Consider the following 20,548-nt stretch of genomic DNA (forward strand, 5'->3'; position numbering starts at 1 on the left):
CATCATTTATGTTGGTGAAAGAAAGTATTTGCAACAAAGAAGTCGGTCTTGCAAAATTCTATCATTTGATCTCCGGCATTGTTTCTATCACCAAGGCCATATTTTCCAACTACTGATCCTTCTTTGTTTCCAACTTTTGCATTCCAATGGCCAGTAATTATTTATGCATCTTGATTGCATGTTCAATCAATTTCAGACTGCAGCAGCTGATAAAAATCTTCTATTTCTTCATCTTTGGCCTGAGTGGTTGGTGCGTAAATTTGAATAATAGTTGTATTAACTGGTCTTCCTTGTAGCCATATGGATATTATCCTATCACTGACACCATTGTACTTCAGGACAGATCTTGAAACGTTCTTTTTGACGATGAATGCAACACCATTCCTCTTCGAGTTGTCATTCCCCGCATAGTAGACTATATGATTGCCCAATTCAAAATGGCCAATACTAGTCCATTTCAGCTCACTAATGCCTAGGATATCTATGTTTATGCGTTCCATTTCATTTCTGATGATTTCCAATTTTCCTAGATTCATACTTCATACATTCCAGGTTCTGATTATCAATGGATGTTTGCAGCTGTTTGTTTTCATTATGAGTCATGCCATATCACCAAATGAAGGTCCCGAAAGCTTTACTCCATCCATGTCATTAAGGCCGACTCTACTTTGAGGAGGCAGCTCTTCCCCAGTCATCTTTTGAGTGCCTTCCAACCTGGGGGGCTCATCTTCCAGCACTATATCAGACAATGTTCTGTTGCTATTCATAACGTTTTCACTGGCTGATGCTTTTCAGAAGTAGGCTGCCAGGTCCATCTTCCTAGTCTGTCTTAGTCTGGAAGCAAAGCTGAAATCTGTCCTCCATGGATGACCCTGCTGGTATCTGAATACCAGCGGCATAGCTTCCAGCATCACAGCAACACACAAGCCCCCACAGTACGACAAACTGACAGACACGTGAGGAATAGAACATCTAGAGAAAAGGATTAAGTCAAGAGTGGTGCATGCATACAATAAAAGGGGTCAAAAGAAATGAACTAGAACATGTATCTCAAAAATTTATGTGGAGAAAAAAGAAAACAAAGGCAGAATGAGATATACGCCACAGTATTATTTATGTAAATGGAAAATACACATAAACAAAGAAAGAAAGAAGTTTTTCAAGGATTTATACATAAGTAAATAAACAAATGAAAAATGGCATGGCAGGACATATGCTTAATGATGGGTGGCCATGATGTAGGACCATGATGAAGTTTGGAGAAATTAGAGGAAAACAATAAGTAAATAGTAAATTTAAAGAAAAAATTTTCTTTTAATTTAAATTTTACTCATCATTTTTTGACATTAGCTAAGGAGCATGAGCTTCTAAATAAGTGCCTCTGAGGAAAAAACAAGCAACCACAACTGTTGACCTGGGTTCATTATTCCTCTGATTGCTCTGCTGATATTTAACAAGCCTCTTTTACTGCCAAGGAAGTTCAGAGATAAACCTTGATATGACGTAACAGAAAGTTTGCTTTGATACAGAAAGAGAGAAATATAACCACCTGATCTAAAACAGCTTCCCTTACCCTACCCTTGTCAGCCTCTATCCCCTGACACTGTTTTGTTTTTTTCATAAAATATAGAAATTTCATACAATGTAGATTACACACACATACTTATGCATATACGTGTGTGATCTCCCCCATTAGTATACAAGACCCACAAATCCAGACCTTTCTTGGCCTACTCACAGTCATGTCCCCACTCCCAGAAGAGTGTTTTTCACAGAGTAGGTGGTCAATAAATATTTGTTTTAAGATTTAATATCAAACTGATTCAGGAAGTTTCAATTCTGTTTCTGAAAGAAAGTTCCCCTGCACAAGTACATATTATCAACACAAGGTGTTTGTGAAAAGTTAGAGTTGGGAGGAGAGGGCAACATCAAAGATCAAGAGACTGGCAAGTTGTTCACATGGTGGCTAATCATGAACCTAAGAATGGAAAGTAGAGGTAGGAAGAAGCATAGATTTATTGGCTTGTTTGTGATTAAATTTACAAAAGAGGTTTACATTAAACTGTAGGATCTTCTCTATTCTAGCTAGTTCCATGACCATGGAAAGAGCCAACCAAACCAGCAGTGTCTCTGAGTTCATCCTCCTAGGACTGTCCTCAAGGCCTGAGGACCAGAAGCCACTCTTTGTCCTCTTCCTCACCATGTACCTTGTCACTATAACAGGGAACCTGCTCATTATTCTGGCCATCCACTCTGATCCCCAGCTCCAGACACCCATGTATTTCTTCTTGAGTTTCCTGTCTTTTACTGACATTTGCTTCACAACAACCATTGTTCCCAAGATGCTGGTGAACTTCTTGTCCATGAAGAAGACCATCTCCTACGCTGGATGTCTGACACAGATGTACTTTTTCTATGTCTTCGGCAATACCGACAGTTGCCTTCTGGCAGCCATGGCCATTGACCGCTATGTAGCCATCTATGACCCCTTTCACTATGTCACCATCATGAGCCACCATCGCTGCTACCTGCTGCTGGCCTTCTCCTGCTCATTTCCTCACCTTCACTCTCTCCTGCATACACTTCTGCTGAGTCTTCTCACCTTCTGTGACTCCAATGTTATCCAACACTTCCTCTGTGACATCAACCCTCTCCTGAAATTGTCTTGCTCTTCCACATTTGTCAATGACATCACAATAAAGACAGAAGGAGTAATTGTTTTTGTGACTCCCTTCCTATGCATTTCCTTCTCTTATGTAAGAATCCTCATTGCAGTTCTCAAAATTCCCTCAGCTGTTGGAAAACGCAAAGCCCTCTCCACCTGTAGTTCTCACTTCGCCGTGGTAACCCTCTTTTATGGAAGCATCTATTATGTTTACTTACAGCCCTTGTCTAGCTACACTGTCAGGGACCGAGTGGCAACAATTGGCTACACCATTTTGTCCTCCATGCTAAACCCTTTTATCTACAGCCTGAGGAACAAAGACATGAAGAGGGGCCTGGGGAAGCTAATGTGCAGGAGGAAATCCTAGCCAGCATCTCCGTGGCCATGTTCTTGAGTGCCCTGCTCCTCTAGACCCTGTTTCTGCTGGTTCCTGATAAGCATAACAAACTTTTCTACATCAGCAGGCATAATCCATATGCGTCATGGGTGTTAGGTTCTGTTCATTTCTTTACACTTTCAGCTACAACCACTGAAGTCTTATTTTGGTTGAGCAATTGGCTCAAGGTCAACATAATTCTTATCTTCCAGCTGTCATATATACCCCTGTCTTCCATCCTTCTCTTCTTCAGGAAACCATATCTATTTTACTCCTTGTGACTGCTGTTGTACACTTTTTGTTTTCCACAAAATTTTCCAGAATTAATTTATACTTGTTCAATAAATTTGATTCTCTAGTATCCTTTTTATTTTAATGAACTTCTACAATCAGTTTTTCAATATTTAGCTCTTTGAAAGACTTTACAGTGATTTAGGATGAGAGAGAGAGGCAGAAAGGAGAGAAGAGGGAGGGGAGGAGAGGGAAGGAAAAGAATACTGAGACCTTCACCAAAGCAAGGAATATATCTGTCCATCGGTGTATGCAGGGGTCACATTTCTTCAATAGCAGCATGTTCTGAGCTCTGTAGTGAACAAAAACTCAACTGCTAGCCCTGATTAGCTAGGTGATATAGCAGCTCAGCACAGAACTGCCTCAATGATCAAGCCAGTGCAGGGTGGTGGTGGGGGTCAGTTCCTTAGGGATCTCTACCTTGGTTATTTGTCCTTCAAAGGCACTTGCTCCTTTTGAACTCCCTCCTAGCTGCAGGGATTCCCACCATCACTACCATTTAGCAGTCCGTATGGTTTCCAGACAAAGATTTATTGTATGTGCTTAGAATTATTTACAGGGTCTTTTGAAGAGAGTATTAAAGCCCACATGTGGACATTGAAGGCAGATATAACCCAGAGCCTCTGGAACCACATGGAGGTATATTGGGCCTCTCTTGAAAGTGAGTTGGCCAAGACAACAGGCAAGGACTTCACTCTGCTAGCTTTTGTTTTCATTCAACATCCTCTAATTTTCTCTCAGTGATTTCAGGTTTTACTAAATTCTACATCTTAACACTTTTATCATTATTGTTGTTCTCCCATAAATATTATTCAGTAGGTCTCATGTGGGACCTGAGAATCTGCATTTTAATAAGCACTCCTAGCAATCCTTGAACAACACCTAGAGAAAACTAATTTCGCCCTTTTATGAGAAGTTGCATGCTTGAAAATCTCTGACCATTTCTTATGTCTCAATGATTTATTTCTAGAAACCACATATGTAATAGTACTTCCTTAAGTGCATACAGCAATATGTACAAAGGCATTCATTGAAGAATTGTTTGTAATGGCAAAAAAAATTTTGAAAAAATTTAAACAACCTGAATTCCCATCAATAGGGGAATGGATAAATGAATAATGATTCAATACTTCTATAGACTGGAACAATATGCAATAGCTATAAATAATAGGGTAGATCTCTATCGCAAAAAATAGAAGGGTTATAAACAGATGCCCACCAATAGGAAAATGTGTAAATAAATGATGATTCAATACTTCTATAGACTGGAACAATATGCAGTAATTATAAGTAATGAGGTAGATCTCTATCACTAACCTGAAAAGACATTATGGATAAAACACATGTCACAAAACAAAATGTTTAAGAATAAATATATTAGGGTAAAAAATTTATATAAGTGAGTGTATATGTGTATATTATAAATTGGTGAGAATATGTATGTATATCTATATACTATTCAGAAAGAAAACTTCCTATTAATAATGATTAGTTCTTGGAGGTGAGATTGGAATGGGGAAGAAGACAATAATGTTTGATTTTTATTTTATATACATCTGTAATATTTGAATTTGTTAAAAGGGAACATGTTTAGAGAATAAAACTGCTAATCAGTAAGGAAAACGTAAATAAAATTTCTTCATTGCCATTGAGTTTTGTCTAAACAACAGTAATATCATTTTGTGGTAGGGAACAGGTGATAGAAAAGAGGTCAGAGAACCAAAAGGACTTTCAATTCCGTGTCCAAATTCTTACTCTAGGAAAGGACCAGATAAAGAGGAGCCATGCTGTAGGTGAAGGAACACAGTCATAGTTCCGTGGCCAGCCTCCTGTGCACAGCCCTGGGAAAAAGTAGAAAGATCAGTGTCTCCTCTTCCAAGGCCAAAGTGGTAGTAGAAATAAAAGACTTCTATATGTTGTGTGGAATCCTGATGGCACAGTGGTTAAGAGCTATAGTTGCTAACCAAAAGATCAGTAGTTTGAATTTACCAGCCACTCCTTGGAAACTTGATGGGACAGTTTTACAGTTTGACTCTGTCCTACACAGTTGGTGAGTTGGAAATGATAGCCATGAGTTTAGGGGTTTTTTTTGGCTTATATGTTGTGTGGAGTCCCTGCGTGGTGCAGTTAATGTACTCAGCTACAAGCTGAAAGCTTGGAGTTATGTCTACCCAGAAACACCTTCAAAGAAAGGCCTGAAGGCCTACTTCCAAGAAAATTGAAAACCCTATGGATACAGCTCTACTCTAACACATGTGAGGCCACCATGAGCTGGAGTCAGCTCAACAGCAGCAGGGTTTGTTTTTTTTTTTTTTTTTTTTATGCATTGTGTGGGAGGAGAGATTGCTTACAAAAATGAAAGGCTTAGATGAACCTAAAATTTCTCATTGAAAATTATGACCCATTCATTTACTCACCAATACTTGTGGTATTTGTATCAGTCTTATATGCTCTTGGGGATGAACCGGCTGCCAAAACTACTTTTTTGAAGCTTACATGATAGTAGAGGGATGGAGACACTAAACAATAGACAAAATAAGTAGTCAAACTATACGACAGGAAAAAGTTGATAAGTGCTACAAAAAATGTAGAACAAGATATAGGAGATCAGAAGTACTGGGGGTAGACTGGGAATACAGTTTTAAATGCAACAATCAGAGAACACCTCCTTGAAAGTAAGACATTTAACAATACTTGAATACAGTGAGGAAGTTAGTCATTGGAACACCAGGAGAAGTGCTTTCCAGTCCAATGGAACAACCAATACAAAGACTTTAAAGTGGGGATATACCTGGCACATTCACGGAGTAACAAGGAGGCCAATGAGGCTGGAAGAGTCAGAGGAAGGGTAATTAGAGGTGTGTTCAGAAGATAAAGGGGAACCAGATCACATAAGATCTTTTTGGGGAGTCATAATAATTTAGCTTTTACTGAAAAAATTGAGAATCCATTAGAAGGTTTTGAGCAGAGAATTGACATAATCAGAATTTAAGTTTTAAATGGATTACTCCAGCAGCCGTGTTGAGAATATTCTAGGGTGACAAAGAGATAGAAAAAGGGAGACAAGTTGGGAAACTATCATAATATTTCAGGGAAGAGATAATGTTGGTAAAGACCAACGTGGTAAAAGCAGAGGTAACGAGAAGTGGTAAAATTCTGAATGTATTTTGAGGAAGAGTCAACAGAATTTCCTACTTGATTAAATGTGGAATAGTAGAGTAAAAGACTAGATAAGTATGTTTCTGATGTCTTTATGCAATTAGAAGGATGCAGTTCCTATCAACTGAGAGAAAGAATACTGCAGATGGAGGAGCTTTGGAGGGGAAGATCAGGAATTCAGTGTAAGCACGTTAAGTTTAAGATGTCAGTTAATACAATACAATTAGGTAACAATATTAAGCATGCAATTGCACATAAGAATTAGGAGAATGATCAGAATGAAAGATAGAAATATAGTTTATTGGCACATAGATGTCTCTTAAAGGCATGAAATTAGATGAGATCACATAATAGGCACTCAATAAATATTTGTGGAAGAATGAATAGAAAGAAGGAAGGTTGGAGGTGGAGCCAAGATGGCATCTTAAGTCACAAACACCATAACATCCTCCTGCACCAGAGACCCAAAAACCCAAGCAAAACAGAAACTCGTTGCCATTGAGTTGATTCAGGCTCGTAGCAACCCAAAGCAGGTAACAATCCAGGAAACTTGAATAAAAAAGAAAGTCCAAGGACTGAACTGAATACCGATTGGAAGGAATAAGTAAAGCAGCAAAAAAGGAGTAACACAGAACAGTGAAACTGAGCCAACTGTGTGGTCCCACTGCAACTAACTTAGGACAAAGCCAGAAGTGACCTTGCATGAAGAAAACAGCAAGTCAACTTTATGACTTTCCCAAAAGGGATAGAGAATCTCTATACGCACACACGGAAACAAGCACTCAGGGAGGGTGCCAGATCCAGAACTGGAGATACACAGAAGTTGCAGCCCTTGACCTCAGGGGGCACAAATCTCTTCCTTAACCTACCCAGCAAGAGGCAGAGAAATGTGACTCTGTGCACATCCCCAACAGCTCCTTCTTCCCTTCCCTTGCCTGACATGAGGAGGCACCTGTCTGTATGTACCCGCCACATGTGACTCCATCCCTTAACCCACACAGCGAGGAGTAGAAGAGCCATAACTGTGCTCACTCCCCCTACAGTCCCTTTCTTCCTCCCCCCATCTGATATGAGGTGTTACCACTGTGCATTCACCAAGAGTGACTCCATCCCTTAACCTGTTCAGAGAGGGGCAGAGGAGAAGAAATTACACAGGTATCTGCCCACAGGCACTTCCTCCCTCCCCTCACCTGACACAAGGTAACATTACTGTGCAGGTGCATCTGCCAGGATCAAATCCATCCCTTATCCCACCCAGCAAGGGGCAAAGGAGCTAAGACTATATGTGCATCCCCTCTAAGGCCCTTTCTTCCCTCCCCTTGCCCAGCAAAGTGTGGAAGAAGAGTGAGTGTGCATGTACCTACCTGCTGCACCTTCCATCCTCTTCCTGTTACTGACAGACAGATGCAGTGAGACTGAGCGAACATCCACCTGCCGTTTCTTCTTCCCTCCCCCTGCCCAGGAGGAGGTGGAAGTACAGTGACTGTGAATATCCCCCTGCCGCCCACTCTTTATCATCCACACCCTCCACTACCAGCCAGAAGAGAGGAGATCACCCCCACTCACCACCACATCCACGACATGGGCTGCTCCACCTGCATGGAGAGCATCATTCCCCATTCTCAAGCTACCAATCTGATCATAGACAGAGGACAAAGCCAAACCAACCCACCCTCAGGTGCCCCACAAGATCAGTAAACAGAGACCTGAATTTCCACACACACCTGCCATTCCACCCTCCCCAAAACATGTAGGGAGGGTTCCAGCACAACCAGTCCAGCCACCAGAGCACCATTCCCATCACATCTTCCAGGAATCACTAAAACAAAAAACAAAAATCAGGACCCAGGAAACAAATATACAAATAAAAATAAATACAATAACCCCTTAATGTCCCAGAGATGAAAGACAATAACAAACGACCTAAAGAAGCAAGGGAAGATGGCCCCAGCAAGTGACCATAATAAAAAATCAGAAATTCTTCCTGAGGAAGAAAAGGTAATGGAGTTTTCTGATAAGGAATCAAAATGCTTATGAAGACAGTCCTCAAAGGAATCAAGGAAAACACAGACAGAACTATGGAGAACACAGACATAACCAGGGAATGCACAGACAAAACACTAGAAGATTTCAGGAAAACAATACAAGAACAAAATGACAAAATAAATAGACAATTGGAAATGATACTGAAACAGCAACTAGAAATCCAGAACCTTAACAATAAAATTGCAGAAATTAACAACTCAGTGGAAAGTCAAAGGAGTAGAATTGAAACAATGGAAGACAGGATTAGCAGAATAGAAGAGTAACTAACCCCTTGACACTAATCTGTTCGAGAAACAATAAAAAAAAAAGAATGAAGAAAGCCTAAGAGTTATGTAGGATGCCATTAACAGGAATAACTTATGTGTGACTGGAATCCCAGATAAGGAAGAATCAACAAAAAGCAGGGAGAGAATGGTTGAAGATATGTTGACAGAAAACTTTCGTAATATCATGAAAGACAAGAAGATAACCATGCAAAAAGGACAAGGCCCATACAGGATAGAGCCCAATAGAAGAACACCAAGACATATCACAATCAAACTTTCCAAAGCCAAAGACAAAGGAAGAATCCTGAAAGCAGCTCAGGAAAAACGAAAGACCATCTACCGAGAGGCATTAATAAGACTAAATTCTGATTATTTAGAAGAAACCATGCAGACAAACAGGCAATGGGAAAATCTATCTGTATAAAACCTTGAAATAAAAAAAACTGCCAACCAAGAATAATATATCCACCAAAATCACCCCTCAAATATGATGGTGAAATTAGAATATTTCCAGAAAAACAAAAATTAAAGGAATTTGTAAAAACCAACCCAACTTTATAAGAAATATTACGGGAGTTCTTCAGACAGAAAAGTAATAACACGCCAGACAACAGCTTAAGATTAAAACACATGACAACATCAGATAGATATCAGCCCAGATAAAGAAATCTCAAAAATGAAATAAAGCTAAAAGATGAAAAAAAGGGAACAAAAGATGTTAATCTGTAATTGATAGCAGCTCCAAAACATAAAGTTGGAATAAAAGTTAGAGGTTTAGGACTTCCATATGGAGAGGAAATCAAGGCTATATCAATAAATAAATTACTGTTTTAAGCTTAGGAAGATAAAGACATATTTCAGGGTAATCATGATGAAAGTCAACAAACCTACTCATCAAAATATGAAAGAAGAAAATCTTAAAGATTCACGCACAAAAAAACCAAAAATGACCAAGGGAATGAAAACACTAGACACAATCAAAAAAGAAAAAAAAACTCAGCATGGAAAATTAAGTGGAACTAAAAAATAATCAACAACACACACACGCAAAAAAAAAAATAAGAAAATGGCAGCAATAAACTCATACCTATCAATAATCTTACTGAATGTAAATGGCCTAAATGCACCAGTAAAGAAATGAAGAGTAGTAGAATGGATTAAAAAAAAAAATCAATATGCTCTCCGCAAGAGACACACTTTACACACAAAGATATAAATAAATTAAAATTTAAAGGCTGGAAAAAATACATCAAGCAAATAATGATCAAAAAAGAACAGGAATGTCGATATTAATCTCTGAAAAAATAGATTTTAAAGTAAAATCCACTATAAAAGACAAGGGAGGACATTATATAATGATTAAAGGGTCAATTCACAAAGAGGACATAACCATAATAAATAAATATGCACCCAAAGACAGAGCTCCAAAATTCATAAAACAAACTCTAACAACTGAAAAGAGAAATAGACACTTCCACAATAATACTAGGAGACTTTAACACACCACCCTCGGTGAAGGACAGAACAACTAGAAAGAAACTCAACAAAGACACAGAAGATCTAAACACCACAATCAACCAACTTGACATCATCTACACATACAGAACACATCACCAAACAGCAGCAAAGTACACATTCTTCTCCATTGCTCATGGATCATTCTCCAGGATAGACCATATTTTAGGCCACAAAGCAAGCATCAACAAATTCAAAAACATCAAAAAATACAAATCATTCTTTCTGACCACAACACTCTGAAAGTAGAAAGAGCAAGAAAAAAATCTAATAAATGGAAACTAAATAACACCTTGCTTAAAAACTACTGGGTGATAGAAGAAATTGAAGATGAAATTAAAAATTTCCTAAAATCAAATGAGAACAAAAACACAACATACCAAAACTTTTGGAACATAGCAAAAGCAGCACTGAGAGGTCAATTTATAGCAATAAATGCACACACCAAAAAAGAAAAAAAGGATAAAAATCAAAACAGTAACCATACGACTTGAAAGATTATAAAAAGAGCAGCAAAGGAAGCCCACACCAGGAGAAATAATAAAAATTAGAGCAGAAATAAATGAAACAGAGAACAGAAAAACAATGGAAAGAATCAACAAGGCTAAAGGCTGGCTTGTTGTAAGAATTAGTAAAATTGACAAAACATCGCCCAGTTGGCAAAAGAAAACAGGAGAAGATGCAAAATAACCTGAACAAGAAATGAGATGGGTGACATTATAACAGAACCAACTGAAATAAAAAGAATCATAACAGAACACTACAAAAAATTGTACTGCAATAAATTTGAAATCTAGAGGAAATGGACAAATTTCTAGAAACAGACCACCTACCTAAACGGACACAAACTGAGGTAGAAATTTTGAACAGAACCATAACAAAAGAAGAAATTGAAGGGGTCATAAAAAATAAAACTCCCAAGGGAAAAAAAGCCCTGGTCCAGAAAACTTCACTGGAGAATTCTAACAAACATTCAGAGAAGAGTTGACACCAATTCTACTCAAACTATTCCAGAACAAAGAAAAGGAAGGAATACTCCCAAATTCATTAAATGAAGCCAGCAAAACCCTAATACCAAAGCCAGGCAAGGACACCACTGAAAAAGAAAACTACAGACCAACAGCCCAAACGAATATAGATGCAAAAATTCTCAACAAAACAGTAGCGATTAGAATACAACAGCATATCAAAAAATAATAATAATACATCACAACCAAATGAGATTCATACTAGGCATGCAAGGTTGGTTCAACATCAGAAAATCCATTAACGTAATCCACCACATAAATAAAACAAAGGAAAACTATCACATGGTCATATCAGTCGATACAGAGAAGGCATTTGATGAAGTCAAACACCCATTCCTGATAAAAACTCTTAGCAAAATAGGAATAGAAAGTGTTATGGATTGAATTGTGCACCCCTTCCACCCCCCCAAATATGTCATCTTGGCTAGTCCATGATTCCCAGTATTGTGTGATTGCCAACCATTTTTCATCTGATGTGATTTTCCTATTTGTTGTAAATCCTACCTCTATGATGTTAATGAGGTGGAATTAGTGGCAGTTATGTTAATGAGGCAGGGCTCAATCTACAAGATTAGGTTGTGTTTTAACTCAATCTCTTTTGGACTCCAGGTCCCTGCACTGAGAAGCTCCTCGACCAGAGAAGATTGATGAAAAGGATCTTCCCCCCAGAGCCAACAGCGAGAGAAAGCCTTCCCCTGGAGCTAGCACCCTGAATTAGGGTTTCTAGCCTCTTAAACTGTGAGACAATAAATTTCTTTTTGTTAAAGCCATCCACTTGTGGTATTTCTGTTATAGCAGTACTAGATAACTAAGACAGAAAGGAAACTCCTCATATAATAAGGTAATTTATACAGGTAGTTTATTAGGAAGGTAATTCCAGGAAGAACCAATAAGAGAGTGGGAATCTAAGACATGGAAAGGTAAGTAATCAATACAGTGTATGGTAATAGTAAGTTACCACTGAGGGGAAATGGGGTTCAGACCACTGAGACATGGTCTTCTTAGAACATGAGTCAGAGTTTTCCCTCCCAGTGTGTAATATAACTGGCATTTGTTTCCACCAGCTCCTAATTGTCCTTGACTAAGAGATTCTTCTGGAGCCATTAAATCCCTTCCCATCTGAACTGTCCGAGAGCAGACAGAGTTTGCCCCTGTTCTTAGAAGTGAAATAGTTCTCGGGCAGAGAGTCATAGGTATTCTCTGTAAGAAGTCATCCTCATGGACAAGGATTGTGAATCTGCAGGAATATGAAATATGTATCAGTTAACTTTGTGAACGGAATTAACCCAAAACATTGTGGATTAAAACAACAATCTGTTTATTTGCTCACATTTCTATGGGTCAGCTGAGCAGTACTAGAAAGGGCTGAATTGTCTGCAGCTAGATGTTCTAAAAAGTCTCTCTAACAACTGTAGGGCTCACTTAGTATGGCCAGGATAACTGGAACACTGGGAGCCCCTCTTCCTATGGTCTTTCATTCCCTATTAGACTAGCATGTGTTTCTTCACTGTGCAGTCTCTGGGCTTCCGAAGGGTGAACTACCATGCGTAGCTCTTTTCAAGATTTTTAACATGTTTCCTAACATCTCATTGAGCAAAACAAGTCACAACACCTACCTAAATACAGCACAAACTATGGCGATTATGTTCTTCCATTGAGTATGTTTTCCAGAGCTCCTTTTATGTCACCAACTCCTGAAAAGATAGTTAAGGAACTTAGCATAGGAGTACCCAGAGTGTATAATACAGCCACAATGACATTCTTGTTTTACTGGATGGAACACAAGAATGGAGTTACTGGATGAGTGGAAAATGTACAATCCAACAATTGCACCATAGTATAGAGACACCACAGAGGGGTGGGAGCCACAGTTGGACAAGTCTTTGCAAATTCCCTTGGTTGAGGGGACTTTCAGGATGGTGGACCCGATGAGACCATAAGAGACCAGAATGTGTTTGAATGGAAGGGTAACGACCTCCACCCCCACAGTGAGGATAACCAGCTCATTGATTGAGGTGTCTGAGTTGGACAGCTTAAGTAAGGCAGAAAGGTCACAGAAGAAGTGGGGAAGAATGTCTCCACAGAAAGAGAGATGAGCCAGGAGCAGGTGTGCAGTAGAGCACTGGCAAAGGATAAGGCCCAGAACACAATTACTAGCAGGAAACGCAGGCTCTGACTCATGATAGCGGCATAGTGGAGGGGGTGACAAATAGCCATGTACCTGTCATAGTCCATTGAGGTGAGAAAGAAGCTATCATATCACCAAAAAATAAGAAAAAATACACCTGGGAAATGCATCCAGCATATGAGACAGGCTGACTTTGTGTCTGCATGTTCATTAGCATCTTTGGTGCTGTAACTGTTGGGAAGGAGATGTCAGTGAAGATCAAGTGGCTGAGGAAGAAATATATGGGGGTGCAGAGTCAAGAGTCCAGCCAAATGAACAGGATAATGAGCAGATTTCCCAGCTCCATGGTGAGGTACACGCCCAGGAACAGGGAGAATTATATGCCCTGCTCCTTTAGCCTGATGGGGAGCCCCAGGAGGAGGAATTCAGACACAAGCTCTGTTTATACCTCCTCATCCTTTTCTTCTCTTCTCCTGTAGATGGAAAAAGGCATGACAATGTGAAAAAATAAGAAACATTATGATGATCATGTAATGAGAACATGTATTTGAACTTCTCAGTGTATGAATCTTAAATATCTCATGTGTTTTGCTCCATGAATGAAAGTCAGTAACAGTCTGACTATGGGCTATTATGAGTTTACCTAGAAATCAACAAAAGCTCTTTTGGAGGAAACATGAAACACATCACAATGATTTATCAGATCAGACCACATTCAAACCTGAGATTAAGAATCTAGGGTGCAAGGCTAGGTAACTGTCAGTTGTTAGGAAGATTATTAAATAGAAGTTTTTAAAAAATTGCCATCGAGTTCATTCCAACTTATGCTGGTTCCATGTGTTACAGAGTAGAACTTCACTCCACAGGGTTTTCAAGGCTATGATCTTTCAGAAGCAGATCACCTGTCCTTTCTTCTGAGACACTGCTGGTAGGTTCACAGTGCCAAACTTTCAGTTAGAAACTGAACACAGACTACAAGAGGGAGAAAATCTAATTGGTCTGTTGCTCTCCTTTAATTTCTCTCTTCCTATTATTCTCTCACACTATTGGGTTAATGTTTTATTTCAATGGGTTGCGTAGGATAAGACAACCCAGTGGGCTGCTCTGCATCTCCCAGAAATCCAGATTTGCACACATGGTGAGAAACACTGTAAGTAACTAGCCAAGGCAAGGACATTAAGGACAGGAATCTATATCAACAACACAAAAGATCTAGTGGCATACCTTAGTGTATAGCCATCAGTTTTTCATTAACAAAATTCTTTCCCACTCTTCAACATTTTCAGTCTACCATCACTCTTTCAATGGAAATTTTTGTGGAATAGGGATAAAAAAATCTAATTTCTCTTCCAAGTTCCTACCTTATTTTTTCCCTCGATTCAAACCAGAGTCCTTTTGTTCAAGTCTTCAGCACACCAGAAAAGTCATTGGCTTTTCCAGTCCCATTCTGGAATTGTCAAAGAAGAAGCTCTTTGTAAGTGTTTGTCTAACCTATATTACCAAATAACACTTATCATTTTCCCATGATCTTATCCTGGCTTTTACACCGATGACTCATATCTGATATTTTTCTTAAAGTATATGTCACATTTCTGCTCTGCTAGTAGTATCTATCATTTCCTTCTCCTTCTGTGTCAGATCCATTAGTCTTAGACTTACATATGTGAATCTTTACAAAATAAGAAGTAGGAACATGATGGTTGTAGCTTCTGGAAAACAGAACACGTGTAATATATAAGGACTACTAATCAATCTCTGGTCATTCTCTGGTAGATGAGAGATGCCTCACTGTAGGAGTTCTCAGTCATCCACGGGGTTAAGTAAAAATTCCATTATCTACAAATTTTCTCAAACTGACTGAAGTGATGTCTAAAATTCCTAGTTATTCAGCCCTCTACATTAAAGAACTTGTCTGTAACTGGTGTCATTGAATTGTACAAGTGAAAAATGTATTGGCAAATGTTGTGTGACCTATGTTTTTACAACAAGAAAAAAATATTATTGGCTTGATGGTTTTACCTGAGAAGAATTGAGTTTCAATAGTCAATAACATGTTAGTATCCAGTTAATAACAATCAATATGCAAATTAGCTACCTGATTGGCATTAATTTTGTCTCTATTTTTTTCCTATTTCAAAACATATTACAAATAGTAGCATAATTCAATATTAATTTACACTGGGAAAATATAGGATGAATTCATGGAAATGGATGGCAAGTTATGCGCATTTACCATTTTAATATATATTGTCAAATTACAAGAGGCTAAGGTGGTAAAGAAGCCTGACCCAGAATCCTGCAAAGCAGGTACAGCCTCTAAAAAAAAATGTTGCATTAAAACAAGAAGAATTACCAGTTCCCAATCAGACAAGGTAGATATATTCAGTCACTCCTGTTCACAGTCCCTGATTGGCTGGGGTTCTACCTTACAAAACACGCAGACGCCCCAGGAGGGAAACCCCCCCCCACTCCAAACTCCAAATTAGAGACTAACAGCAAATAATTGCTTCGTTTGCCCTGGCTCTCATTGGGGGATGAACTGTTTGTTGATAGCAGACAACAGGAGAGTTCACCCTTGGAGGAATAATGGTAATAACCTCAAAGCATCTACTAGGAATTTTGTGATTCATGGAGGTTTTTGTCTTTTCAGTTTACATTGGCAACAACTGAGCTGGAGATTGACTGTGTGAACCCCAGATCTCTTTCTTCTGAATCCCATGCTATTTCAAGAACACCGGTAACATTTTGTACCATTTTTGCCATCTGAACTAAAGAGTGAGCAAACTTGGAGGCATAGCCCAAGTGGCACTATAGGCAGAAGCACCATGCCATTTGTCCCTCTGCAGCAAAGACTTGAAAATCTAAGTAAAACAGTTATAACTGGGAGGGGGCCGAGATAGCTAACTGTCAGAAGTTTCTGCTGAACCCTCTTGCAACAAAGACCCCCCCCAAAAAAAACAAGTGAATCGATTACATATATGGCAATCTATGAATTCTGAGCATCAAACACAGAACTAAGGAACTGACCTGAGTGACAGGGAAGAGAAAGATGTTGCAGAAGCTGTGACAAGTTGTGCCCACGCTGAGCCTCAGCCTTGGCACCATTCTGTAGCACAAATGTGGGGGGCTGATGGTAGTTTCCTGAGACACAGCCTCTTCAGCAAAAGAAGGCAAGCAAAGTGGTGCACCCCTGACCCTGTGGCATGTCTACAGAGGGGATGGCTGGGAGTTTAGGAAGATGCTGCTTCAGTGAAAAAAGGCAAACAAAGCCCTGACATCCTGACCCCCTGGTGTGACAGCCGTGGGTCTGGCTGCGGGGTTTACAAAAAGCTGCTTCAGCTAAAGGAGGCAAGTGTGGGATGCAGCCCTAACCCCCTGGGGCAATCTTGGCAGGAACCTAGCCAGCTCACACAGGCTATACACACCTCTGGATTCTGAGATGAAACAGCACTCTCGGTACAAGATAAGTGATTTTGTCTAACATACCATGTGAATCTTATACCTCTTTCTTTTGCAAGTACTGCCTCCTATCTATCTGATCCCTCCCCACTCTACCCCAACTGGCTTCATTAGCAATTGAATTCCCTGGGCCTGAGATAGAATGTGCCACACTCTCTTGGCCTGGGAGAAGGAGCAAATTAACAAACAGGGGGAAAATACTTTCCAGACTCCCCTAAACTGGAAGCTCAGAGCAGAAGTGGCTCCAGTCCAGGCATAAGCGATCCACAGACTTTGGCTTTCACCCGTACATGGAACCAGGTGGGTATTATAATGCAAGAGCAAATCTGTTAGAGGTCTAACTGTAATTGTTTCAGCTGTGTGGTGGAGAGGCAGGTTTTGGAGGTTTGATACCACTCTCCCTATTAAACAGAGTCCTCACCTATCTACAACAGGGATCTGAGGGCTGAGACTCCATTCACACCACCTAGCCACCTGCAAAACAGGTCTGAGGATAGTGATGCCTACCAGTCTTTACAAGTATAAGCACTGGGTGCCTAAGGTACAGCTACAGAGCCCACCCACCAGAGCACTCTAGAGAACAGAGATGCTTCTTCCTCACTGACACATGGGGGAAGGCTGTCAGGACCCTGTCCTCCTCAGAGCATGACCCACTGCCACTACCAGAAACAAGCACATCCAACCATCACCAATACTCTTCTAAGATAGTTGGTGAGAGCCTACACCACACGCTAGGTAACCAACTAGGTAAATCAATGAGCTGAATTGATACAAGAATAGTGAATGGACTCACAGGCTCATATACCTGGTAACAGCTCTAACTATCTGTCACAGGACATTAGTGCTCCAAAGGCTCCAATAATCAAGTTAGCACACTCTAGTAGCTTATTTGGGTATATTGAAACAAAATAAAGCAAGAAGATAGGACACAGTGAGCAAACATAAAATAAATTATTACAATAACTTATTGATGGCTCAGAGACAGCAGTCGATATCAAATCACATAAAGAAGCAGGACATGATTGCTTCAACAAACTCCCAAAACAGAGAATCAAGGACTCTCCCAGATGAAGATGTATTCCTGGAATTGCCAGATGCAGAATACAAAAGATTAATACACAGAATGTTTCAAGACATCAGGAACAACATCAGGAATGAGATCAGGCAATATACAGAAAAAGCCAAGGAACACACAGATAAAGCAGTTGAAGAAATTAAAAAGATTACTCAAGAACATAATGAAAAATTTAATCAACTGCAAGAAACCATAGAGAAACAGCATTCAGAAATTCAAAAGATTAACAACAAAATTACAGAATTAGACAACGCAATAGGAAGTCAGAGGAGCAGCTTTGAGGAACTGGAATGCAGAATTAGAAAGATGGAGGATAAGGCACTTGGCATCAATATAGTTTAAGAAAAAAAAATCAGATAAAAGAATTAAAAATTGAAGAAACCCTAAGAATCATGTGGGACTCTATCAAGAAGAATAACTTGTGAGTGATTGGAATACCAGAGCAGGGAGGGATAACAGAAAATACAGAGAGAATTGTTGAAGATTTCCTGGCAGAAAACTTCCCTGACATTGTGAAAGATGAAAGGATATCTATCCAAGATGCTCATCGAGCCCCATACAAGGTAGATGCCAAAAGAAAGTCACCAAGACATATTATCATCAAACTTGCCAAAACCAAAGATAAACAGAAAATTTCAAGAGCAGTCAGGGATAAGCAAAAAGTCACCTACAAAGGAGAATCAATAAGAAGTTTGGACCACTCGTCAGAAACCATGCAGGCAAGAATGCAATGGGATGACATATATAGAGCATTGAAAGAGAAAAATTGCCAACCAAGAATCATATATCCAGCAAAACTGTCTTTCAGATATGAAGGTGAAATTAAGTCATTTACAGATAAACACAACCTTAGGAAATTTGCAAAAACCAAACCAAAACTACAAGAAATACCAAAGGGAATTCTGTGGTGAGAAAATTAATAATATCAGATAGCAACACAACACTAGGAAACAGAACAGAGCAACCAGATATCAACTCAGGCAAGGAAATCACAAAAAAAAAGTTAAGATAAAAAAAAAAAACTCAAAACAGGGAATCAGTGATGTCATTAGGTAAAAGATGACAATAATCAATAAAGAGGGACTAAATAAAGTAAGCATAGATCTTCCATATGGAGAGGAAATCAAGGCAATATGGGGAGTTACAACTTAAGTTTATACTTAGAAAAATTGGGGTAAATATTAAAGTAACCACAAAGAAGACTAACAATCCCACACTTCAAAATAAAAACCAAGTTAAACATAAAGATTCAGCAAAAACAAATTCAACTACAATGAAAAAGAGGAATACGCAATTTACAAAGAAAAGCTTCTCAGCACAAAAAAGTAAGTGGAAAAATGAAACTGTCAACAACACACACAAAAAGGCATCAAAATGACAGCACTAAACTCATACCTATCCATAATTACGCTGAATGTAAATGGACTAAGTTCACCAATAAAGAGACAGAGAGTTGCAGAATGGATTAAAAAAAACATGATCCAACTATATGCTGCCTACAAGACACATCTTAGACTTAGAGACACAAACAAACCAAAACTCAAAGGATGGAAAAAAATATATCAGGCAAACAACAATCAAAAAAGAGCAGGAGTGGCAATATTAAATTCTGACAAAATACACTTTAAAGCTAAATCCACACAGAGGATAAGGAAGGACACTATATAATGATTAAAGGGACAATTTACCAGGAAGATATAACCATATTAAATATTTATTCGCCCAATGACAGGGCTGCAAGATACATAAAACAAACTCTAACAACACTGAAAAGTGAGATAGAGAGTTCCACAATTATACTAGGATACTTCAACACACCACTTTCAGTGAAGGACAGGACATCCAGTAAGAAGCTCAATAAAGACATGGAAGATTTAAATGCCACAATCAGCCAACCTGACCTCATAGACACATACAGAACACTCCAACCAACAGTTGCAAACTATAATTTCTTGTCTAGTTCTCATGGAACATTCTCTAGAATAAACCACATATTAGGTCATAAAGCAAGCCTTAGCAGAATCCAAAACATCAAAATATTACAAAGCATCTTCTCCAAACATAAGGCCATAAAAGTAGAAATCAATAACAGAAAAGGCAGGGAAAAGAAATCAAACACTTGGAAACTGAACAGTACCGTGCTCAAAAAAGACTGGGTTATAGAAAACATTAAGGATGGAATAAAGAAATTCATAGAATCCAATGAAAATGAAAACACTCTCTATCAGAACCTTTGGGACACAGGGAAAGCAGTGCTAAGAGGTCAACTTATATCAAATGCACACATACAAAAAGAAGAAAGGGACAAAATCAAACAACTATCCCTTGGAAACTCTATGTGGCAGTTCTACTTTGTCCTATAGGATCACTATGAGTCGGAGTTGACTCGACAGCAGTGGGTTTGGGTTTTTCTTATCCTACGACTAAAGCAAATACAAAGAGAGCAACAAAAGAAACCCTCAGGCACCAGAAGAAGGGAAATCATAAATATTAGAGCACAATTAAGCAAATTAAAGAACAGGAAAACATCAGAAAGAGTT

The 20,548-nt window shown here is 39.0% G+C and overlaps 1 protein-coding gene and 1 pseudogene across 1 annotated transcript; one reads left to right on the plus strand and one right to left on the minus strand.

Moving 5' to 3' along the window:
• The first annotated feature begins 1,027 nt into the window (after positions 1 to 1,027).
• Positions 1,028 to 3,032, plus strand: LOC100673653 (olfactory receptor 1L8-like). Its single transcript, XM_064290841.1, has one exon. The coding sequence runs from the start codon at positions 2,094 to 2,096 to the stop codon at positions 3,030 to 3,032; it is 939 nt and encodes a 312-aa protein (XP_064146911.1). The 5' UTR covers positions 1,028 to 2,093.
• A 9,955-nt stretch (positions 3,033 to 12,987) lies between these two features.
• Positions 12,988 to 13,693, minus strand: LOC100673939 (olfactory receptor 1J21-like; annotated as a pseudogene).
• Positions 13,694 to 20,548: the final 6,855 nt, after the last annotated feature.

Source organism: Loxodonta africana, chromosome 9 (assembly GCF_030014295.1).
Source record: "Loxodonta africana isolate mLoxAfr1 chromosome 9, mLoxAfr1.hap2, whole genome shotgun sequence".
Lineage (NCBI taxonomy): Eukaryota > Metazoa > Chordata > Mammalia > Proboscidea > Elephantidae > Loxodonta > Loxodonta africana.